Source organism: Podarcis pityusensis (assembly GCF_964106645.2).
Source record: "Podarcis pityusensis genome assembly, chromosome: Z".
In the NCBI taxonomy this organism is placed as follows: Eukaryota; Metazoa; Chordata; class Lepidosauria; order Squamata; family Lacertidae; genus Podarcis; species Podarcis pityusensis.
Window position 1 is genome coordinate 42,127,361 of NC_138044.1, and position 23,862 is coordinate 42,151,222.

At 43.1% G+C, this 23,862-nt stretch overlaps 1 protein-coding gene across 3 annotated transcripts in view; it reads right to left on the reverse strand.

Annotated features, from left to right (window-relative positions):
* The window catches only part of MTM1 (myotubularin 1), a 44,990-nt gene that overhangs the window by 9,877 nt on the left and 11,251 nt on the right, over positions 1-23,862 (reverse strand). For all 3 annotated transcript variants that reach the window (XM_080991126.1, XM_080991125.1, XM_080991127.1), the window contains exons 2-11: positions 20,810-20,890; positions 20,398-20,470; positions 17,692-17,786; positions 15,275-15,385; positions 13,418-13,519; positions 9,590-9,673; positions 5,226-5,375; positions 4,298-4,486; positions 2,388-2,573; positions 1,520-1,726 (exon numbers count right to left, since the gene is read on the reverse strand). In XM_080991126.1, coding sequence (XP_080847252.1) covers positions 1,520-1,726; positions 2,388-2,573; positions 4,298-4,486; positions 5,226-5,375; positions 9,590-9,673; positions 13,418-13,519; positions 15,275-15,385; positions 17,692-17,786; positions 20,398-20,470; positions 20,810-20,890 — 1,278 coding nt within the window. The remainder of the gene's footprint in view (positions 1-1,519; positions 1,727-2,387; positions 2,574-4,297; positions 4,487-5,225; positions 5,376-9,589; positions 9,674-13,417; positions 13,520-15,274; positions 15,386-17,691; positions 17,787-20,397; positions 20,471-20,809; positions 20,891-23,862) is intronic.

Here is a 23,862-nt window from a genome sequence, read left to right on the forward strand (position 1 = left end):
TCATTTTTCACTTTCCAAATGTTGAACAACACACACTGCTAAAGTGACAGCTCATTTATTCAAAGGTGGCCCCATTTGCCAAATAACTTGAAACTAGATGGCACAAACAAAGGCTTTTAAAATGGACTTGGAGCCGTTTTCAAAGGACACATTAATTTATTGTTGAAGCGGCAGTTAGCTGCCAAATTTTCAGTTATGCTCCTATACAACAATGTGGTTTTGCTTAGGGCAAAGATTTAGAAGCCATGTCTCTTTGGTCTGGGAAAATCTGCTCACATACACAGGTATGACAGCCCAAGTTTGCTGTAAAGGCCTAATGGTAAATGAACACAGGTAAATTAAGTTTGTGCACATGACTGCTTGACACAAAACACTATTCTTTAGATCAGTGTTAAACCAACAATGCTAGTGAAACTGTTTTACTCTTCCAAATATGGTTTTAATCTCATTACTAATTTATAATGGATTTTATTGTTTTTGTACTTTAAAGCTTCACGCAAGAGTCTTAAAATTTAAGAAGAGGTGATGAACTAATGTCTTTCTGGGCCATATTGCACACAGAGAAGCACTACTTCAAACACATGTATAAAAATGTCACTATCAAAATGTTCCTGGAAGAAGACGCATAGGATATAGGCTGACTGCAACTGAACTGATTCTTCCAAGTGTCAAAGCAAGTTTAGTATATCCAATCAAGTGTCAGGCAGTCTGCAAAACACATTTAAGTATAGGCTGCTGAACAGTACTCATGATTCAAGAGCCATAGCAAAAGCAAAAGAGCATAAAGCATAATGCCTTAAAATTACACACCAAAACTGGCACCCAAAATTGCCTTACTGTGCATCAGAAAAATAAACACTCACATTACATATATCTCAACAAAGCTTAAATGCACCCCATGAGGTAGATTGGTATTACCCACATATTACAGATGGTCAGTGGGGGTGCTTAAGACTGTCTGAATACCTCTAAGACAGTCTCTGAGAGACTGTTATAGATTGCGTGGGGGGGCATGGGGGGGGAAGTGGCACTTGCCTAAGGACACACACATAGTTCATGGCAGAGGAGATATTTGAACTGGAAATTTCCTAGTTCATTATTTCAGTCTCTAAGACAAATGTTACACACAGCTTGGACAAAATTTGAAGGTCCACTTGTCCAAGAGATATGTGTGGTTGCAGTTACACCCCACATGTGCTCATATGGGGGCTCATATGATTGCGGCATACATACATGAAACCCGAAATCCCACAGATTATTTCTGTTCTCCCTGTCACCTCCTGAGATTGACAGTGTTTCACACCAAACTCAAGTTTTGGCTTGGTGTTCTGTGTGAGCACCAAACTCAACAATGCTTAGCATTTTTTAATGTTCAAAGTGCTTCAAATGCACTCTCTCAAAAACCCATACAATAATCCTGTTTGACTAGCCACCCACATATTACAGACAGGGAAACTTGTGACTGACAGATAGTGGCTTATCACATTGACCCTTCAGCTTGGTTCTTATTTGTTCTCACCGAAGCAAACTTGTGTCCAAAGCTTATCCATTCTTTCTGCACCAAAACTTGAAAGCCCACAATCGTCCGGTAATAGCTGTCCAACATCAACATAGCTAGAGAGGTGAGTTGTGCTGTACGGTCCCAACCGTCACTGCAGTGTACCAAAACTGAACTCTTTCCAGAGGAGACTCTGTCTGCTACTTGAATAGCACCTGTTAAAACAAGCTGGCGAAAGGAACAAAAATACAGTTGAGGTAACACTAAAGTTCTAATTAAAAAACTGAGACCACAATCCTGTGCTGCATAAGTGCACAAGTGTCAGGCATAGGTCAGCAATAAAAATAAAAAAGCACCCAGTGTCAGTGAAGCTAATCCATTATTCAAAGTAACCAAAACAGTGCAGGGCTAGCAATCACAGCAACATTTCCCAGTAGGTCTTGCCCCAATGAGGCACTTGCAAAGACCGAAGGCCTTCCGACTGCTCTCTAAGCTTCCTCTTTCCCCAGCAGCCTAAGGCTCCTTTGCCTGGTCTCTCATTGCGCCACCTTCTTCATTTCTCTCTGTGTTCTGGGAGTCCAGGGGGGAGAGAAGCTGGTCACAGCAGGAGGGGGAGGCTCCTTGGCTTCTTCAGCTGCCTGCTTCCACTCTGCCACCCCCTCCTCTCCCGCCTCTGAGTCTGAACCACTCTCTTCGCCAGCCTCTTCCTGCTCACCAAACCCTGTTGCCTCTTCAGCTTCCGTAACTTCCTCCTCCCAGTCTGCTCCCTCTTACCACACACTGTCATCCCACCACCATTCCCTTGGGAGTTCCCCAGCTGGTGCCCCCCACCACTTCTCTGCATCCAGCCAGTCCATGACAATGAGCCAAGTGCTCTTTTTATCCATACCTTGATGTGTTCAAGCCAGTGGGTGGACTCCAGGCTAGATAGCCAGTGAGATTCCTCTACATGAGGGTAAACAATGTCCTTAAGCTTTTTCAAGGATTCCCGCATGACATGAATATTATGAATATCTAGGAAAACCAGCTCAGCATTGGCATATGCATCATCACTTTCATAACCTCCTCCAGTTGCCTGAGAGTCAAAAAAAGGAAGTGTGTGTGTTTAGCCTCCATTGCACAATTACTACAATATTTCCCCCCCAAGGAAAACACAATTGGCAACTTAAAAAATAAAGAGTGGTTACATCATACCATATTCTCACCAAAAAGAAAGTAAATTTGAGTTTAGACAGTTTATAATATATTTCAAAGCTTTCCACTAAGCAGCAGTATCTATTTACCAAATAGATAGGATCAATAAGTATCAGTACACAGAGCAAGAAGGAACTACTAAGGGTTTATGTAAGTGGACATGGTTCAAAAGGCATTTCTTTCTATCACAAGAATAGTATGTTTAACATCAAACATCTAAGTGGGTATTATGTAACACAGTCCAAATTTGCTAGTTTCCAGCACCATAAGCATTTGACCAATTAGTATTGCTTTAATCACAGCCCCAGGGCCTTCTAATTCCATTTTAAAGCCTCCTTTCTTCTAATAAAATCTTTCCAGTTCAAGCTTTGGCATCCTAATAGTTTTTTTTTTTTTTTTGGCCAAGCACAACTCAAAAATAAGCAAATGGCACTACAAAGAAAACAGTCTTCGTAATTTAGTTGCTAAATCTGCTCCATGGCAAGGGCTAGTAAAGAGACGAAAAGTACACACCCCTGAGGAGTTATGGAAATTCTGAACAGACTTTCCAAGGCATTTGCTGTCATCACATTTCCCAAAGCAGAGCAAAGTTTAGCCAAGTTCTTTTAACTAAGGAAAAGCAAGTGCTTCTTTTTTTAATCAACGCTATGTAGTATGTTAGGCTGCAGAAGCCTATCTAGGCCCTGTCTGTCTGGAGCAAAAGGAGACGGTTAAATTTAGCTGTGGGAGGGGCTGAGTAATCCTGGGGTGTGGGTCAAGAAATAACAAAGCAAAGAGAATAGCCAGAGTGCAGGAGGGAAGGAATGCAACCACTAGACTTATCATAAACAATTTCCAAATTTTGCATTTTTCTCCATTTAAAGCAATGACAATTCCCCCACTGTTTCCAAAGTTTAAAAGGTCAGAAACACTGTTCTTCTTAGACTAAGGGAAAGAGCTGCCAGACGCAGTCCTGGATATCATAAAAGTTGCACATGAAGAAAGCAGACACACAAAACCAAGAGAATGCATTTGTATGCTTATCATTTCCTCTATGAACCTACCCATCCATTCAGATCTGCTGGCAAGGCACTCCTCCAATTCTTACCCATTAGGGAGTCCTAACCTGCTCACCTTTGGTACTCCCTTTTCAATCAAAGCATTTGGGCAAAGTGGATTAAACTAGCTATTTTTTTATTTGTGGTTTCCTGCTGGGTTTATTGGAATTTTAGCATTCCTGCTGGTTGCATTTCATTGCCCATATATTTTTCAGTTATTTTTAAGTCGCACAGGGTTTACAGTTAACAGAAGCAGGGCAGAATGGTTTAAAATAAACCAGATCTGGAGATGCCATGCCCATCCCCCGCTTGCCAAGTTTAAATCTTGTTAGGAGGAACTTGAACTCCTACCACAAAGGCTTACTTGAAGCAGATTCTGCGGCTGACACAAAATGATAACGTTCTGGTCAACTACCAAAGCTGACTGTGCAGAATATGATGCCATTTACAAATGACAAATCCAGAGAGCATTCTGAAGTAGCAGCTATTTCTAATATCTACAAAATACATTGCAAATAAAAAGCTCTTTAGCTACTGTTATAGTGGTGCTACGAAGACATTCACTTACCTTATTGGCTACAGCATTAACACTGGGTCTTGCATCATAAATAGTCAGTTTGGAGAGCTGGCCATTTGTTTCCCTGATGAGCTCCAGATACCTTTCATCATCTTTGTTTCTTTTGCCACTCATACCAACAAGTGGCTGGCTAGAGCGTGTGATAACGGCTTGGTTCTCAGGATGGATCCATGACAACACCTGTGGCACAGAAATACAGTTGGAGCCCAATTGCAGAAAAATCGGAAGAAAATGTACTTTGCATCTGCTGAAGTTCAATTCTCGAAGCAAGTCTGGAATTAATGTTAGACACCCTTTTCAATATTACATGAGCACCACAAAAAGCATATTTCTGTGAATTCATCTCACGACACTCATGTGACATTTAAAGGCCTGCAGGTATATGGGTGAAGCCAATCATGGAAGTCCTTCCTGAAGAAGGGAAGTGCATGCTAAGATGATAAGGTAACTTTTGAAAGGGCACCGCAGTCGAGGATGGGAAGTTAATAGTTCTGAAAACACATTCACCAACAACCAGTTCAAAGCTAGAAGCCTTCACTCATACAAGGAAGATAACAGGAGTGTTCCAAATATTGACAAGAGCTCGACTGAAGTTCACAAGAGAATTAATTAATTTACCTTTTTTTTCTTTTTCAAACTGAGGCCTTTAATTTTGCTCAAGACTAGATAACAACTTTTAAGGTATCATTCACCTTTACAATTACGTTATTTAGTCAATTATACAACACTCTCGCTTTAGAAAATGCTGAGGTTATTTAAATGTAAGATCACAAGCGGACAAGAATAGTTAGCAACTTAGAGGCATTTTATAATAGCTCTCTTCCTGCTTTGAAATACACAAACAGGTTTCTGTTTTCAAATGCTCATTTGCTCAGCAGTTCTCAACTTCAAAAAACAATTGATAGATGAAATCACTTACAGGAATTCTACCTCGGGACCTGAAAGCAGAAACCTTCTTGAGATCCTCATCTGTGGCATTATATGGCACTACCAAGAGGGATGGGTAAGTGTCACAAAGTGCATAATGCTCATTGAGAAACGTTATCCTCCACTGTTCATTGGGCAGACGCTTAAAGAGAAAAGAGATAATATTTATGTGTCACCTTCTTGTATCTGCTTAAAAGCATGCGTCAAGGAACATAACTGGTGTGCTATTATGGCCACAGGGTGGCAACCACCTACCAATTTACCATGGATAGCTCTAAACATCAGAACAGGAGATGTGAAGAAGATAAAGGCTCACATGTGAACAGATGCCGCTGATAGGGTGTTCTCTATATCTTAAAAATTATAAAAACAGTGAGGAACCTTAGAACCTTTTTCTTCTCTGAAATTTGACAAAAAAACAGAAGTACTTGCAATTTGCTCTGTCAGAAGGTATTTGTTGTCCTACAGAAAAATCAGTAATTAAAATGTAAACCAAAAACAGTACCAAAAATGGCAATGGAAAGCAGCTGAAAGGAAGCTTCCTTCTACAACCTCTTTTCACCATTATAACTCCCAAATATCCATTACTTGTGTTTAAGGGTCAATGAAGTTGAAGGCAGCTTCTGTGTTCAAATTATACAATTAATTTCTGCAAGGAGTCTGCTGACCTAACAGGATGTTGGAGGACGACCCCCAAAGCCCACCATATTATTGAGAAAGGATGACTAGATCCCCATCTGCACTTGCATGCAAACTGGGATTTATGTGGGCTTTTGAATATTTTTTCACCTTTTCTTAAGATCTGGATCTCTAACCTTGGACCATACAGATGCATTCTTGAATCTGAATACTCCATATTCCATCAGAAAAATTACAAGAGGAAAAAAATCCATGAGAGTTATGATTTATATTAACATGCATTCAACTTTTTTAAATCTATGTTTGTAATTCTCACAATGCAGTATGAAACGAGGCTTTGGGATTGTTCTGAGGTTAAATTGGATGCATCTTACTTGAACCTATTTTTCATCTTGTCATTTTCTCTTTTTAAACTGAAGTGTGGTATTTTGAAATGATGTGCACAGAAGAGGCCACTTAAATTGTGCCCTAACTGCAAAAATCGTTTTGAATTATGTGGAATAAAAGCAGCAAAAAAGCTGGATGCATGATCTGTAAAGATCAGTAATGTCAGAAACGTCTAACTAAAGGTTTTTTAAAAATCCCAAGGCTAGGAAAAAACACCTACACACCTATACAGTGAATTCCATTAAGAAATGAAATGCTTTACTAACAAATATTTTTCTTCTGGATTCAATATAGGATGCCAGTTGTTGTTGTTGTCTCAAAAGACAATGGAGTGCACCTCTGGGGGTGAAGTCAAACGGGTGGAAAATCACAGCACCTGCTGTGGCCGAAGAGTAACTCCTTAACTGCTGCCTCCTACATTGTTTCTGCTGCATTCGTAGCACCAAACTGACTTCTCTGTGGCAGATTGTATGGAGGTCCTGGGCTGCCAGATGATAAGGCCTCCCTCTTGGCCTTACTGAGCAATACATGTGGCACCAGTTTGGCTGCAGGAATTGTTGGAAGGAGGCATACAAGATGCCATCCAACTGTGTTATCGAGACTCCACTTTGAATTTGTGTAGGGTTTGTTCCTTAGTCTTTTCTTCTCCTGAAGAAAAGGCAGTGGGTAAGGACTTTTCCTTTGGGTTTACTCCCAAAGCCTTTCTCACAAAGGAGTATAGCCTGCCGGTGGCGGATGACCCATTCTGAAGCTGACCGGACACAGGTTAGAGCTCAGTGTCGAGCCTACCAAGTGGCGGTAGCGACGGAGAAGAAGGCTTTCTTCGCCGCCTCTATTGCATCTGCAGAAAACAGCAGCAGGAGACTTTTTCAGGTGGTCCGCAATTTAGCGGAACCACCTGCTACATCGGGGCCCAATACGGGCCACATGATCTCCTGCAATGATTTTGCAAAGTTTTTTGCAGATAAAGTCGCTCAGATTCGGGAAGAGGTAGACGCCACCGTGGGAGCAGGGCCGGGGCGGGGGAGTGCTAGAGTCCTGTCTAGTCAAATTGTGTGGGATCAATTCCAATCTGTTACCTCCGAGGATGTGGACAGGCTGCTTGGACGAGTGAAACCAACCACCTGTCTCCTTGATCCTTGCCCATCCTGGCTTATAAAAGCTAGCCGGGAAGGGCTGGGCGATGGGCTTCGTGGGGTGGTGAATGCTTCCCTCCGTGAGGGAGCCTTCCCAGACCCGCTGAAAGAGGCGGTTATTAAACCGCTTCTTAAAAAACCATCTTTAGATGCGGCCACGATGGCCAACTATCGCCCAGTCTCAAATCTTCCATTCTTGGGCAAGGTGATTGAGCGAGTGGTTGCTGAACAACTCCAGGCACGCCTGGAAGAAGCGGACCATTTGGATCCCTTCCAATCGGGATTCAGGCCTCATCGCGGGACTGAAACTGCCTTGGTTGCACCGGTTGATGATCTCCGGCGGGCTAGGGACAAAGGTGAGAGCTGTTTCCTAGTTCTGCTGGATCTCTCAGCGGCGTTTGATACCATCGACCATAACATCCTTCTGGACCATCTTGAGGGGCTGGGAGCTGGGGGCACCGTCATACAGTGGTTCCGCTCCTTCCTCCTGGGCCATGTTCAGAAAGTGGTGGTGGGGGATGAGTGTTCAGACCCTTGGGCTCTCACTTGTGGGGTGCCTCAGGGTTCTGTCCTCTCCCCCATGCTTTTTAATATCTATATGAAGCCGCTGGGAGAGATCATCAGGGGGTTTGGACTGGGTGTTCATCAGTATGCAGATGACACCCAGCTCTACCTCTCCTTTAAATCAGAACCAGTGAAGGCGGTGAAGGTCCTGTGTGAGTGTCTGGAGGCGGTTGGAGGATGGATGGCGGCAAACAGATTGAGGTTGAATCCTGACAAGACAGAAGTACTGTTTCTGGGGGACAGGAGGCGGGCAGGTGTGGGGGATTCCCTGGTCCTGAATGGGGTAACCGTGCCCCTGAAGGACCAGGTGCGCAGCCTGGGAGTCATTTTGGACTCACAGCTGTCCATGGAGGCACAGGTTAAATCCGTGTCCAGGGCAGCTGTGTACCAGCTCCATCTGGTACGTAGGTTGAGACCCTATCTGCCCGCGGACTGCCTCGCCAGAGTGGTGCATGCTCTGGTTATCTCCCGCTTGGACTACTGCAATGCGCTCTACGTGGGGCTACCTTTGAAGGTGACCCGGAAACTACAACTAATCCAGAATGCAGCAGCCAGACTGGTGACTGGGAACAGCCGCCGAGACCATATAACACCGGTCTTGAAAGACCTACATTGGCTCCCAGTACGTTTCCGAGCACAATTCAAAGTGTTGGTGCTGACCTTTAAAGCCCTAAACGGCCTCGGTCCAGTATACCTGAAGGAGCGTCTCCACCTCCATCGTTCTACCCGGACACTGAGGTCCAGCACCGAGGGCCTTCTGGCGGTTCCCTCACTGCGAGAAGCCAAGTTACAGGGAACCAGGCAGAGGGCCTTCTCGGTAGTGGCGCCCTCCCTGTGGAACGCCCTCCCACCAGATGTCAAAGAGAACAACAACTACCAGACTTTTAGAAGACATCTGAAGGCAGCCCTGTTTAGGGAAGCTTTTAATGTTTGATGTATCATAGTATTTTAATATTCTTTTGGAAGCCGCCCAGAGTGGCTGGGGAAACCCAGCCAGATGGGCGGGGTATAAATAATAAATTATTATTATTATTATTATCAAGGCAGCAGATGTTTAGGATCAAAGTCTTCCTTCCCATAAATGGGCTACCTTCCCAGGTTGATGAGCCCCACCTGACCCTCACTTCCCTCTACATCACGTGCACTAACTGTGTTCTTGACCATTGGACCCACTATCGGTCTCGTCCACTCAATCTGCAGGAGCCTGTCTTCACGTGCAGGGGAAGTCCCTAAGTCTCTGAGGGTTTGAGACCCATCAGCTACTCTCACCTGGTTTAGCCAGCCAGTTAACGACATTTCCCAGGGTGTGGTCGCATACTGGCAGCTTCCAGTAGCCACAGGTGAGAGCTGAATGCAGAGTGGGGACCAAAGATGGACAAACTACCCCCAGAAGGAGGATGACATGTCCCCCACCAGTACAACCCTTCCCATAACACCCCAGAGATGGTTCAACATCACACCTGTCGGAAACTATTCATGAGTCAGCTTCGAATGTTTTGTAACTTAAAAAGAGTTTCTCTGTATCCTATTTTTCTGTTCATTTAACCTGATTCAACCCCACAGTATAAACAAAATGTCACACAGAAAAACAGCTCTGCGGATGCTGTGGTAAAGAAAAGAAAAGACTTACCTGTCTCCTGTATTCAACCATGGGATTGTAGACCAGCCAGCCATTTTCAGAAAACTTTTCTTCATTTGCAAATGCAAAAAAAGGCTAGGAATGAAAAGAAATATTAGTCCTCGCAATTGAAACAGACAAAAGTATCTTCAAGGGGACAAGGCAGTCTTCAATTGCGACCCTAAAATAGTCAGTGACTGCTTTGCACATGTTCCTATCAGAGTCACTCTTGAAATTCAAGCAGCTTCCCTCCTGTTAAAAACATGCTTTCATTTTCATTTTGAAATGTAAATGCAGAAGAGGATTTATCTTTAAAACCTAGTTATATGCAGTTCCCTGTTCCATCAAACAGAGAGAGATGTCTTTTCAAGCTGAAGACTATCCAATAACACTCATTGTTCTGTAAGACAGATTAGTTGCCATCAATGAGAGAAAAAAGGTGCTTATTGCACATTTGCAGAATGACTCCTGAAGCAATTCCACCCAAATATTCAGGTGCAGATTTACCCCGTCTAAGCCTTATGGGTTCAGGAAAGGAATGTGGGAATGCAAACTGCATCTATGACCACATTTAGTTGTTTCTGTATCCATATTATTCAACTTCAAACTGGTTATAAATTATGGGTTAGGAATAACAGTGCAGACATAACATTAAGCGTGCGGGAGCGGGTATACAGTATGTTGGGGCCAATTCTAAACACTTCATCTCAAGTTTCAGTTTATTTAGGCTCTTGCCAATATTAGTAATCTGAATTACACCTACTCTGGGAATTCAAATATTTTAGGTATGCATCTTTTATTTAGAAACACCTCCAAAGGTGGACTAATGTCTGCGAATATACCAGTGATTTTGTGCCTGAAGGAAAAGGGAGAGCAAGAATACACTTCAGTCTTAAATCCTTGTCACAGATGTAAGAGCCCTCTCCACCCATATGGCCAACTTTTAAATGGTCTCTGGTTTGTATAAGAATTGGCAAGGAAGGGTGAAAGTGAGGTGAACTGAATATGAAGTGCATCCCACGAGGTACGGGAAACCTTGGCAGATGTTACTAGAATTATCTCATGCAGCTAGTGAAAAGTGAGCTGCTAAAATATGACAGAATAAGGTGAACTGAAGAAACGGGGCATCATTAAAATCCACAAACTGCTTCTCTAATCTTGTTTTTACAAAGGCAAGAAAATTAATTCCAGGGAAGGGGGCGGGGGAGACGATAATCACAAAAGCATTTTTGAAACAGACTAGTTCCAGTACCACAGGACTTACAAGAAAACATTGAGCAACATTCTCGCTCAAATTCTAGTCTATCTGAACATGTGGGATGGAAAGCAAAACGCTCTCCATAAAAATGATTTAAAATTGTATTAAATGCTTACAAGCAAGAACAGCAAATCAGTGGCAATATCCTTTGCATATGTCCCTGAAGAAAGCCTCCTGTTATCTAGGGAAATTATCCAGCCTCTATCAGTCAAATGGATGGGAAAGCTAGTGTGCTGGGTGCCAGGATTTTTGCCCTCGAAACAATACTATCCACACAGGGGTATTTAAAACACCCAGAATCTCTTAAAACCACTAGAGTGGAGGTGGTAGAAAGAAAATACAAACAGTCCTGACTATAAAGAAAAAGTACTGAGTATTTTGCTCTGGTGTCGTAATTTAGAGATGCTTGCGATTTTATTTATTATTCTGATTAGAATTATATAGCACATTTTGAATGGCTGGTGCATTCTTAATACAACTGTATATTCAACTTTTGAATAAAATTAAAGTGAGGGGACTACATCCATTGTAATCTTTGGAACATTTGCTTCAGCATATTGTGCTCTGCAAAAGCTGCACAGTGCCACACTGTCTGGAAAACAACCAACTCGGTGTATTTGCAGAGTAAATGTAAAAAGCGGCATCAAGAACTGCCTCCCCTTGGCTAAAGATTGAGAAGCATCCCTTGGCCATTTCTGCCCAAACACCATGCAACACCCTTGCTAGGCCCATCTTGCACTTGCCTCCTAGCCGGCAGCCTGAATGCATTTTTTTAAGAGGGCTTTCGAAGATGCTGCATTAACAGTGCAGTCCAATTTTTCATTGTTGGGCTACTTGCATTTTTTTAGCTTCTGGAATTATATTGCGATGTTGATTTATTTCTCATTAGCTGCTCTCAAGTGTTTTTCAGAATACAAAATAGGAGGAAATGCTTTGGGAACAAATCTATTCAATATACAACAGTAATAACAAAATGCCCAATCCACAGCTGAATATTGAGCTTTGTGTCTCTGAAGAAGCCTGAATATGCTGCTCAACACACAGCACTGCTCATTAACACCTGAAGAGGTATCCTGATTACCCAAAGCAAAGCACCAACATCCAAGAAACTAAGGAGTGATCAGATGATAATCAACTTAATCATGTTTCTCGGCTATCACCTGGCATGCTGATAGTGTTAATACATGAAGCATTTATACACTATAAAGGAAAATGAGAAATCAGTTTGGGATTTTTTCTCTTATGTATTTGTAAGTTGTACGCAATCTCTGTGTGGGTACACACTGGGTACACAGTTATGTGCACAAGGGTTACATTCTGAAGATGGAACATATATGCATAAACGCATACACCTCTTAAGCTCTCTTAAGCCTTGCTTACTGGGCTCTGGGATGCTCTTTCACGGGCTCTGGTAGGTTCTCGTGAGATCTCGCAGGGCCATTCAAGTTCCTGCAAAAGGCTCCCAGATCCCAGTAAGCAAGCCTGGCACAAAAGGAGCTTTTAAGCTTTTAAGTCTAGTGTGCAATTAATTTGTGGGATTCCAATCAGCTGGCTTTCCACTGCACAAGGTTGAAATAGTGGAGGTTAATTGTGCCCAAGGTGCAATCATGCTGTACAGTACAATTTCCAACACCCTTCCATTTTAAAAGTGCCACATGTTGGCAATGTTTGATCAAGATCTTAAGAATGAAACTATTGATCATATAAGTAGGGCCTTGAAACATGATGCAGCAATGTGGAAATGAACCACAGGCCAGGGTCTGGAGCGCGCAGTGCACCAGGCCATGCCTCATTTCCCGGCAGCATGGCAGCAGCAAGAATGGAGAGCAAAGAATTTCAGCAGCGTGCCATAGGACACTATGTTCAACTTTAAACCATTGCTCATTTCACCTAGGGGTTCAGTGTGATGTGTGAACCAGGCTAAAAAAAATTGGCCCTCTGTGTGATTATTTTGTATACATTTCACAAGATAACATCTTCCAAAACTCAGGGTCTTTTAGTCCCTGTTCACCAGCTTTCCCCATTTTATTCATGTATATGTATCACTCAACTTGGGATAATATTCCATGCTTCTGATGAAGAGGGTCCATGAAAATGAAAGTCTCAAGAATTTTATTTGCATCCTTCCTTTCCACCAAGGAGCTCAAGGTAAATTATACTCCTCCTGATCATTTCATCCTCCCAAAAACTCTGAGGTAGATTAGGCTGATGCACAGTGACTGGCTCATGGTCACTTAGCAAGCTTCACGGCCAAATTGGGATTTGAACTCCGGTCTCTCAAGGTCCTTTTCCTACTCCACCAAATTAGCCAGCAGCCTTTAAGAAGGCACAGGAGTTTACCGAAGTTCACATATATATGTGTGTCTAAAATAATACATTCCCCTGCATTAGATTATGGAACATTATGACTGCATTCTAAGACAAACTTACTTGGAAATAAATCCTATTTAACTCAGTGGGATTTTCTTCTGAGTACATGTGGTTAGGAACAGATAGCAAGACTCAGACTATTATTTCTAAAATACTTTCCCCCCCTACTTTTCATTAAAAAAAATTAAAAATGTAGTATAGGAACAACTTACCGAGTTATATGACTGTGGAAAAGCACATTTGGTCAGGACCTCAAATATATCTCTTCTGCTGTGACCTTCTTGTTTCAATGCAAAGCGTAAATTTCTCATATCCTAAAATTTAAATCAGAAAATTTAAAATTTAAAAACACAAGGTGAACACAAAGAGATGAGCAGACAAGTCCACGCATTCCAGACAAATCTATGCATTGCAAGTGCCTCTTCTCTATTTGTTCATTTGGTTTAGTCCTTCTGAACAGTCTCAAAGTCAAATATTGTGGTTTAACTAGTTTGTGGATGAGGCATCTTGTGGATATGTGTGTGTGGCAAATCATAAGACATTTATCAAGTTTCAAGGACTGGTCTTTTATAGTAGCAGGCTAACATAATCCATTATGCTTTAAGTTTCTGAAATCAACTGACACTGGTGATATAAATAAAGTACTTCAATCCTTTTCCTAGAGCAAGGGAACATAGTTCAGTGGTTCAGCACTTGCTTTGTATGGAATAGGTCCCAAGTTCAATCCTGAGGAAAGACACAACATACAGTAGGCAATATTGATGGACCTATGGTCTCACTCAGTAGAGGGTAGCTTCCTATGCCCCAGGTATCTTTTTAAAATTATAATTAAAAAATGGATGATTGATAACTAGATGAAGAGAGCAGTACTGCAGTCCCATCTCAACGATCCTGTCAGCCTGAACACCCATAGTGAAACAGTGATGCAATTTTATTACGCCCATTCAGCCAGGATTTCCTGCTTCATCTCTATCTTGCCAACATGTCTACCATCCACAAATTGCCAGCTCCATCTGCAAAGCTGCAGAAGGAGACAAGCTAGTTTCAACAAATTTCTACACTCCAAATCCCAGGCATCAGCCTTCCTTAGGCAGCTCCTTCCTATGAGTGAGAAAGACTCACTTGAGTCTTTCAGCATAGCTTTGTGCAACAGAGCATGTGCAGTAGGAATACCTTCTCCCTTATGTTCCCAAGATCCTAGGGACAGCCTCTTATTGGTGAAGGCAGGAAGAAAGAAACAAGGACTTTTCTGCAGAGGGACTTTCTTTCCGGAAATCCTTGCCTAAGGAAGACCCACCAGACTCGCTCACTTCAGTTTTTGACTGGCCTCGGATTGATTTCACTCCTATCTTGCGTTTATCTTGGATGCTTTATTTATCTTATTTAACCAAAGTTATGCACCACTTATTTGAGCAGAAGACCTAAGCAGTTTACAAAGGACAATCTAAAAGGCTCATCAAAATTAAATAAGAAAAGAATGCATTAAGAAGAAGTTGCTTTTACATGCACTTGTGTTTTTCTTATACTGCTGTATAATACTTAGCCTATGTAATATACAAATATACGTTGCACATTGTATTCAACACTCCACTTTAACATACAATACAAGGAGAGATGGGATAACAGGCTCCACTCCATTTACTGCTGGGAGGTCAGCTCTAATTGGCCCCTCTCCTTCCCGAACTACTTACATTCTAATGGATCATTATAGAAACTATGATGCAAGAAGGAATCAGGCTTGAGTTTGCTTGCCTTCACCTTCCTTTCACATTGCTTTTTCCTTATAGACTACAGGCTTATGACAGCAGGGACTGTCCCACTTTTACTGATCTTCTGTAAGCCACTATGGGAGTCTAGTTAGCTGGAGAGCAGGAGAGTAATGCTTTTATTACACAAGCCTTGACACCTGCCTTCAGAGCCCTGGCAGATCACACATTTTAAATCAAAACTACTGCAATAACATATTATTGTATTCAAAATTTAGGAATCAACAAAATAAGATGTGCTATTGCCTAAAAGAACAAAAATGACTACTATTTCAAATGGCAAAGGATTGTTCTGAATCTTACCTTGCAAGTAATATCTAGCCCATAGGAATTCTCTCCTCTGCTGGAAGCGCCTCCCATTTTCTCAATCCTTGAAATGACACCCAAAGGGACATCCACTATTACCACTGGATCCTAGTTAGATAAATGAGAAAGCAGATTATTTTTAACATGCTACATTAATTTTTTAAGCAAAACATATGTCTATCTTTCAAATATTTCACTGTCACACCGATGAAATTGTGTGACATTGATTTGATGGCAACTGCATTCACATGATGAACAGCGGGCTAACTGTATTTTTCCATGTATAAGATGACCTTTTTTCTGATTTTTTTTGGTGATAAATTGAGGATCGTCTTATACATTGTGATAAATTGTAATAAATAAATTTTGTGATAAATTGAGGGACGTCTTATACATATGCTAAGTAAACAAGGGCTGGTGCTGCAGCGGCAGCAGGGAAATGTCAGACAGGAGGCTGCATACTCGCTCTTCCCAGCTTAGGAAGTGCCAGTATGCAGGGTATTACGGCACCAGTTCCGTCAGCCAGAGCAGGGGATCGTCAAAAAGCTGTTCAATAGCTCAGCGAACTAACAAAAGAAGCACAACCACTGTTGAGGGCTCCCAAAAATATGGGTTGTCTTATACATGTTATATACAGAAAAATACGGTAATTTGCCAGTCAGACTAGTAGCGCTTGTAAAAGGTAAAGGACCCCTGGATGGTTAAATCCAGTCAAACTTGACTATGGATAAGTCCAGTCAAACTCCCTCACTTCAGGCTAAGGAAGCCGGTGTTTGTCCACAGACAACTTTGCGGGTCATGTGGCCAGCATGACTAAACCGCTTCTGGCACAACAGGACACCGCGATGAGTGCCAGAGTGTATGGAAATGCCATTTACCTTCCCGCCGCAGCGGTACCTATTCATCTACTTGCACTGATGTGCTTTTGAACTGCTAGGTTGGCAGGAGCTGGGACAGAGCAACAGGATCTCACCTCGTCGTTTGGACTCAAATCAGCAACCTTCTGATCGGCAAGCCCAAGAGACTCAGTGGTTTAGACCATGATGCCACCACTCAATGCAAATGTAGTATGTATGAGAGGCCGGGGGGGGGGGGGCAGATTTAAGTTTTTCCTATATAACCAACTCAGCAATGCTGCCAGGAAGTCACCTCCAAGCCGTCGCTGCCACACCACATCCTCTCTCTGTCACACTCTTCAGTTACAATACAATGGAAAAAAAAGACTCCTGGGTGAATGAAATACAAAAGTGTATCTCAAAGATAACTGAACAAACTACTGCAAGCATCTATTGTTAATCTCATCTCAATTGAGTTTGGCGACCTAGTTTCAATTGCAGGTGTTTTGACAGAACTGTGAAGTGAGGCAAATTCATTCTCTCTCTCTCTCTCTCTCTCTCTCACACACACACACACACACACACACTTCTAAATTAACTACAATTATCAGCTGCACCTGATAAATCTGTCTATTTCCATTTTATTTGTTCTAAGTCCCAGCCACTGATCTCAGAGAGCTTGGAAGTTTTTGGCAAATACCTGCGAAAGGTTATTTTGCATTGAACACCCAAGATCTTGGAGCAAGTCTTTTTGTCTCACTGTCAGCTGAAGAGGTCATAAAAACAGAGGCAACAGATAAAAGAGCCTGCTTGGGTCAGGGAGGCTCAAGCCACACAGCTCCTCTACCCGAAGACTCTGGAGCATCACCAGGTTGGTACACCCATCTTGGAGATTTAAAATGTTTTTCAGAGTCAGCTGCTTAGCTCTATGTAAGTTCTAGCGGGTGGCACTGTGGTCTAAACAACTGAGCCTCTTGGGCTTGCAGATCAGAAGGTTGGCAGTTTGAGACCGCATGACAGGGTGAGCTCCCATTGCTCTGTCCCATCTCCTGCCAACCTAGCAGTTCGAAAGCACACCAGTGCAAGTAGATAAATAGGTACCGGTGGTAAGGTAAATGGTGTTTCTGTGAGCTCTGGTTTCCGTCACGGTGTTCCGTTGCGCCAGAAGTTGTTTAGTCATGCAGGCCACATGACCCAGAAAGCTGTCTGTGGACAAACGCTGGCTCCCTCGGCCTGAAAGTGAGATGAGTCCCGCACCCCATAGTCACTTTTAACTGGACTTAACTGTCCAAGGATCCTTTACCTTACTAGCTAGTGTCTAAGGCATGGACTAAAAATAGGTTTAAGTCAAAAAGCACCCTCTGCAGAATCCCCTTTTGCTTTCTGAGCTGTAGAACGTGGGGGGAAAGTGGTGTTTGCTTCACATTGCATCTGAGCAATACAAGCTGGGCAAATTCATAATTGTAAATCAGGCAAATTCAACATGGCAAACTGCAACTATAATCAAATTTAAACCAGCAGATAAGCCACTTTAACCAATCCCTTCCATCCCACGATATGCTGCTATAGAGTATTTACCGATTCCACACTTCTCAAGTACAGCCTGTAGTTTGTTATGTATAGTCTTCCTTTAACAGGTCCATTAAATGGGCACATGTAAATGACTTCCTTGTCTGTGGAAGCAACAGTAGTTATACATTTAAAATATTGCAACACAGTCAAAAATCATATTTATTTCTTTGGGACGAAACAGCAAGGATTTGCTTTCAATTCAGATAAGTGGCAGAGCTTGCTTATACCAATATGTCATACCTCTTTAAAGCAGGAAATTGAAAATAGGAACACAGGAAACTGCCTTGAACTTAGTCAGACCAGCTTAGAATCAACTACAGGCTGGAGTCTCTGTCAGCCCTGCCTAGAGATACCAAAGATTGAACCCAAGACCTTCTGCATTCAAAGCAGAAGCCACTGAGCTTTGACACTTTCCAAAACACCAGACAAGAAGGAAATAACCACCTAAATAGCTCCAGGTGCCCAATAAGGCTTTGTGTTTGGGAATGCAGAAAGTTGCCATGTCCACTTATTGGTCCACTCTCCAGGGTTCCAGAGAGAGACTTTTGCTAGCACTGAACCTGGGACCTTCTGCATACAAAGCACGTGCAAACCCTCTCTTCCTATGAACCTACCCAGATCCTGTGATCATAATCTGACGCCTTTCTTCCTGTGCCTCCTCCACGGGAGGTCCAGTGGTGGCAACAAGAGAATAGGCCTTTTCTGCAGTGGCTCCTTGTTTGAGGAATGCCCTCCCTGGAGAGGCTCACCTGGTGCCTTCATTATACACCTTTAGGTGCCAAACAAAAATGTTCCTTTTCAACCAGGCTTTGGGCTGACTAACATCCTGCATACTTTAAAATGTGTTTGTCTGGTGGGGGAGGAGGTGTCAGTCTTTTGTTCTGTTCCTCTTTCTATTATGTATTTCATGTTTTGATCTTGTATTTTTATGCTGTGAACCACCATAAGATCTACAGATGAAAATAAATTTAACAAATAATAAATGCTCTACTGCCGTGTTATGCCCCTTGCTGTAATATTCCTATCTATATTATTTTCAAAAAAGAGGTAATACAAAAAAGGAACAGGTAAGTACAGCGCTTTCATACCGCTGAAGAATTTTTAAAAATCTCTCTATACCCTTCCCACAAGCAATCCATATCTCCATAGTACTCTTGAGCAGCTTTTGGCACATGAGCAGCCTTCCTCTATCCTAAATACTGTAATACATGAGTTTTGAAGCTCACAGGATTTTCAAAAGCAGGATCTGTGAAGTTCCACAGGCAGTGTTCAAAACTCCCTGTTCTAGGCGCATTTTGCAAAAGGGAATTTCATTAGCGCAAGCAGTTTCTGAGCTCTCGGCGCAATACTGCGCCTAAGATTTCAGATTAAAACTGCCACTGCTGAAAGGAAGGGACCTTTTTTTGCCTCCCCACTTTCAGCTACTCTCTGAAGACTGGAGAAGAGAGCCTCTTAAGAATATTACAGAGGTGGGCAGGGGAAGGAGTAGACCATGTGAAAAATGAACATAATATTTCAGCTGCAGTTCATTCATTTTCAGCTTTGTATTCTTGTTCTAAAAAAGTGCGCCTAGACATTCCATTGTTGCGCCCATTACCTAGGTTTAAGGTGCCATTTAGTTCCTAGCTTTCATATCTCAGTTTCTAAGACTGTCCACAGGACAATCCAAATGGCTGAAAGTGCCCCTAGTGTAACTTGGAACCCATCCTGACTATGTTAAATGGACATTAGCAGCTGCACAAAGTGATAACTTGCACAAGAGAAAACAGCCACCACAGTCCAATTATGATAGGATTATTTCTGAAAGTATTGTCTATCAGGCATAGATGGGCATTGCTTTACGACGCCGGAATTGAATATTGGCTTCTGCTAGGTCTTTTTAATACCTGGCTGTGGTTGAATGGACAGCTACCAGCACATGTCCAATTGGTCAAGTTACAGTTAGTAACTTGAACTCAATACAGATTTATGTTTATTATTATTTTGCATTATACAGAACCAGGAGCCACTGTTGACAACTTGAGAGAGCAAGAAGGACCAGAAGATTTGGGGATGTAGGGAGAAGAGCAGCGGACACAGGGGAATGGTTCTTAGCTCAGAGGCAGAGCATCTGCTTTGCATGAAAAAGGTCCCCAGTTCAATCCCTCCAGGCATCTCTATGTAGGGTTGAGTGAGATCCCATCTGAAACCCTAGAGAGCTACTGCCAGTCAGCGCAGGCAACAATGAGCTAAATGATCCCTCAAAGGCATCAGTGATCAAGCAGGGATATAAGGGATCAGGTATTGTGGACCCAAGTTGTTAAGGGTTTTGCAAATTAATACAAGAACCTTTAACCTGGTCCAGTAGTGTAGGGACAGGCAGTACAAGCTCTTAAGCACTGGAGTTATGTGCTGGAGACAGTCTGTCCCTAGTAGTAGTCTAATCACAGCATCATGCTCATTTTTGTTTTTCAGCTGAAAATACCTCACTATCACTCACGTTTCCACCCTGCAAGCTAGATGCTCTTTTAAAAAAATAATAATACTCAGATAATACAATAAAGGACAGCCTAGATTCTTCCGAAAGTGCTAGCTCTTGACACAGTGGAGTTTATTTTAGTGGGGGACGCTAAAATATATTATCCTCCACTTGCCCTGTTCATGGATCTTCCTGCACATTTGAACTGGCTCTTGGGAAATTGATTATGCACAACTGTTGGTCTGTGTTTTTACCTGTCCCTCTGGTTTCCCCTGGTAGACGAGGTATTTCTTCATTGCGTTCCCAGTTAGTTCCATCTTTCACAGGCTAAGGGGAAAATAATATCAAAAGAAGAACCGATTAGATCATGCAGTTTTGTCATGGCCCTGCACCTGCAAACTTCATATCAGAAGAGGAAGCTGAGAAATTACAGAGCTCTAGTACACGCTTGGTGTTCCCTACCTTTCCTTTCAGGTATTAAGTTTGAAGTTTTAAGAGAAACAGACGTTACAAACCTAAAGATGTTAGGAACAATCCAGATCCTCAAGCACAAAACTAATGACAGCTAAGGGCTTCAGAGATAGATGTCCAGAAATAATATTGATATATATAAAAAACAAAAAAAACAAAAAGAGAAAGACAATTTAAACCAGAAAATACACTTGCCTTTTTAACCGAGGAGCCCTCGAAGGAATTTGAGTTACATCTAGGGGTTGATGAGGACGCCATGCTGGGGGGGGAGGGGATCTGTTAAGAAAGCAAGCATACACTATGTAAAATTTACCTGGATTGCATACATTATTATATTCCAATGCAACACTTTCAAGGGTGGGGGGAAAAGATCATTTCAATAAATGCCTCCACTTTTACTCATTATAATCACAATACTGGATGGCTTCCAAAGATCTCACATGCTCGTACACTCAAAGTTTTTTGGAAAGTGAATTAGAACATTAAAAGTGGTTCCAACAATGGTAGCCAGCCAAGCCAACAGAATACTTAAAAAGCAGAAGTTTCCATTTGGGGTTGAGTGTTGGTGGAAATCAGTTGTTTTTTTTAAAAAAAGAGTTAGCCGCTTTCACCAATCCATTTTAGCAAGATTGAACACATCCACAGAAGACAATGAAAACAGCAGTAAATTTCCAGTTTTGATTCCTGAAGTGAAGCACTTACAAGATGGGTGCTTCCACCTCCTTGATGGGACTCCTTTAAATTGCTGTGCTAGTTCTGATTAATAGCAAGTGCATTGGTGGATTTTGGATTGAGGTGGGAGAGGCTGAAGTTCTCCTCCTCCTGATGCAACAGCCTCCACTACTGGCAGTGCGCTTTTTTCGCTGTTCCAGGATCATAATGTACCTATCTGCCAATGATCTGATGAAGTGTTGTTGTTTTTTACAGCCGGGGCGCGGTTCCGGCACCTCTCAGGTAGGTATCATTGCAGGCCAGCACTCCCCCTGCCCACTTCTCGCCTTTACGTACACCTGAGAAGCCCAAAATGAACATTTCAAGTCAAAACGGAAGCTGGCCAGCATGTGCAAGTCTACACTTTTTTAAGATCTGACTCCACCTAGCTCCTAGCCACAATTGGTCAAGCTACAGGGCAGGGCCAATTCTTATTTCCTTCAATCCAATTCCTGTGTAGCAGCAGCGGGCTTTAAGCTTTCCAGCCAGGTGCTTACCATTGCATGACCGCACATTTACACAAGGGCTCTTCTGAGCTGCCCTCACCATCCACCTGAATCTAAGAGAACAAGGGAGGTGGGAGTGTATTTATTTGACCTGCACCAGAATCAGGGACTCAAACCAGCCAGGAAGACAGCTTGCCGTAGTTTTTATCACCTCTGCATGTGGTGAACGCATCTGCTCAAGTCTGCCCTGAGTCGCCTGGCGGCTTACTGTAACAACTTCAATGTGAGTTGCAGCACCTATTTTTTGGGGTGGTGATGTTGGGAAGCACTGAATATACGGTTGCTAAGACAGCAAATTTTGGGAACTCTCCGATTCCTCAAGAAGCAACCTGATCTGGTTAATAATAATAATAATAATTTATTATTTGTACCCCCGCTCATCTGGTTGATGGCAGAACAGTGATGGCAGAAAGTGAGGAGGAATTAAAGAACCTTTTAATGAGGGTGAAAGAGGAGAGTGCAAAATATGGTTTGAAGCTTAACATCAAAAAAACGAAGATCATGGCCACTGGTCCCATCACCTCCTGGCAAATAGAAGGGGAAGAAACAGAGGTAGTGAGAGATTTTACTTTCCTGGGCTCCATGATCACTGCAGATGGTGACAGCAGTCACGAAATTAAAAGACGCCTGCTTCTTGGGAGAAAAGCACTGACAAACCTAGACAGCATCTTAAAAAGCAGAGACATCACCTTGCCAACAAAGGTCCGTATACTTAAAGCTATGGTTTTCCCAGTAGTGATGTATGGAAGTGAGAGCTGGACCATAAAGAAGGCTGATTGCCGAAGAATTGATGCTTTTGAATTATGGTGCTGGAGGAGACTCTTGAGACTCCCATGGACTGCAAGAAGATCAAACCTCTCCATTCTGAAGGAAATCAGCCCTGAGTGCTCACTGGAAGGACATATCCTGAAGCCGAGACTCCAATACTTTGGCCACCTCATGAGAAGAGAAGACTCCCTGGAAAAGACCCTGATTGTTGGGAAAGATTGAGGGCACAAGGAGAAGGGGACGACAGAGGACGAGATGGTTGGACAGTGTTCTCGAAGCTACCAGCATGAGCCTGACCAAACTGCGGGAGGCAGTGGAAGACAGAAGTGCCTGGCGTGCTCTGGTCCTTGGGGTCACGAAGAGTCGGACACGACTAAACAACAACAACGTCTGGTTGGGTTTCCCCAGCCACTCTGGGCGGCTTCCAACAAAGATTAAAAATACATTAAAATGTCAAATATTAAAATCTTCCCTAAACCGGGCTGCCTTCAGATGTCTTCTAAACGTCAGGTAGTTGTTTACCTCTTTGACATGTGATGGGAGGGTGTTCCACAGGGCAGGCGCCACTGCTGAGAAGGCCCTCTGCCTGATTCCCCGTAACGACACTTCTCATAACAAGGGAACTGCCAGAAGGCCCTCGGCGCTGGACCTCAGTGTCCAGGCTGAAAGATGGGGGTGGAGACGCTCCTTCAGGTATACTGGGCTGAGGCCGTTAGGGCTTTAAAGGTCAGCACCAACACTTTGAATTGTGCTCAGAAATGTACTGGGAGCCAATGTAGGTCTTTCAGGACCGGTGTTACATGGTCTCGGCTGCCGCTCCCAATCACCAGTCTAGCTGCCGCATTCTGGATTAGTTGTAGTTTCCGGGTCACCTTCAAAGGTAGCCCCACGTAGAGCACGTTACAGTATTCCAAGCGGGAGATACCGTATTTTTCGCTCTATAGGACGCACCTTTTCCCCTTCAAAAATGAAGGGGAAATGTGTGTGCATCCTATGGAGCGAAGACGGGGCTAAAGCAGCCCCCCGCGACCCTCTCCCGGCTGGAGAGGTGACGCATGGCTATGGCAGGAGCCTCTATAGCCACGCGTCACCTCTCCAGCCAGGAGAGCGTGCACGGGGCTAAAGCAGCCCCCCGCGACCCTCTCCCGGCTGGAGAGGTGATGCACGGCTACGGCAGCAGCCTCTCCACTGCGCCTTTCCGCTGCTCCCTGACCTGCTCTTTGGGGCTGGTGATGGGCTTCCCCCCGCCAGCCCCAAAGAGCA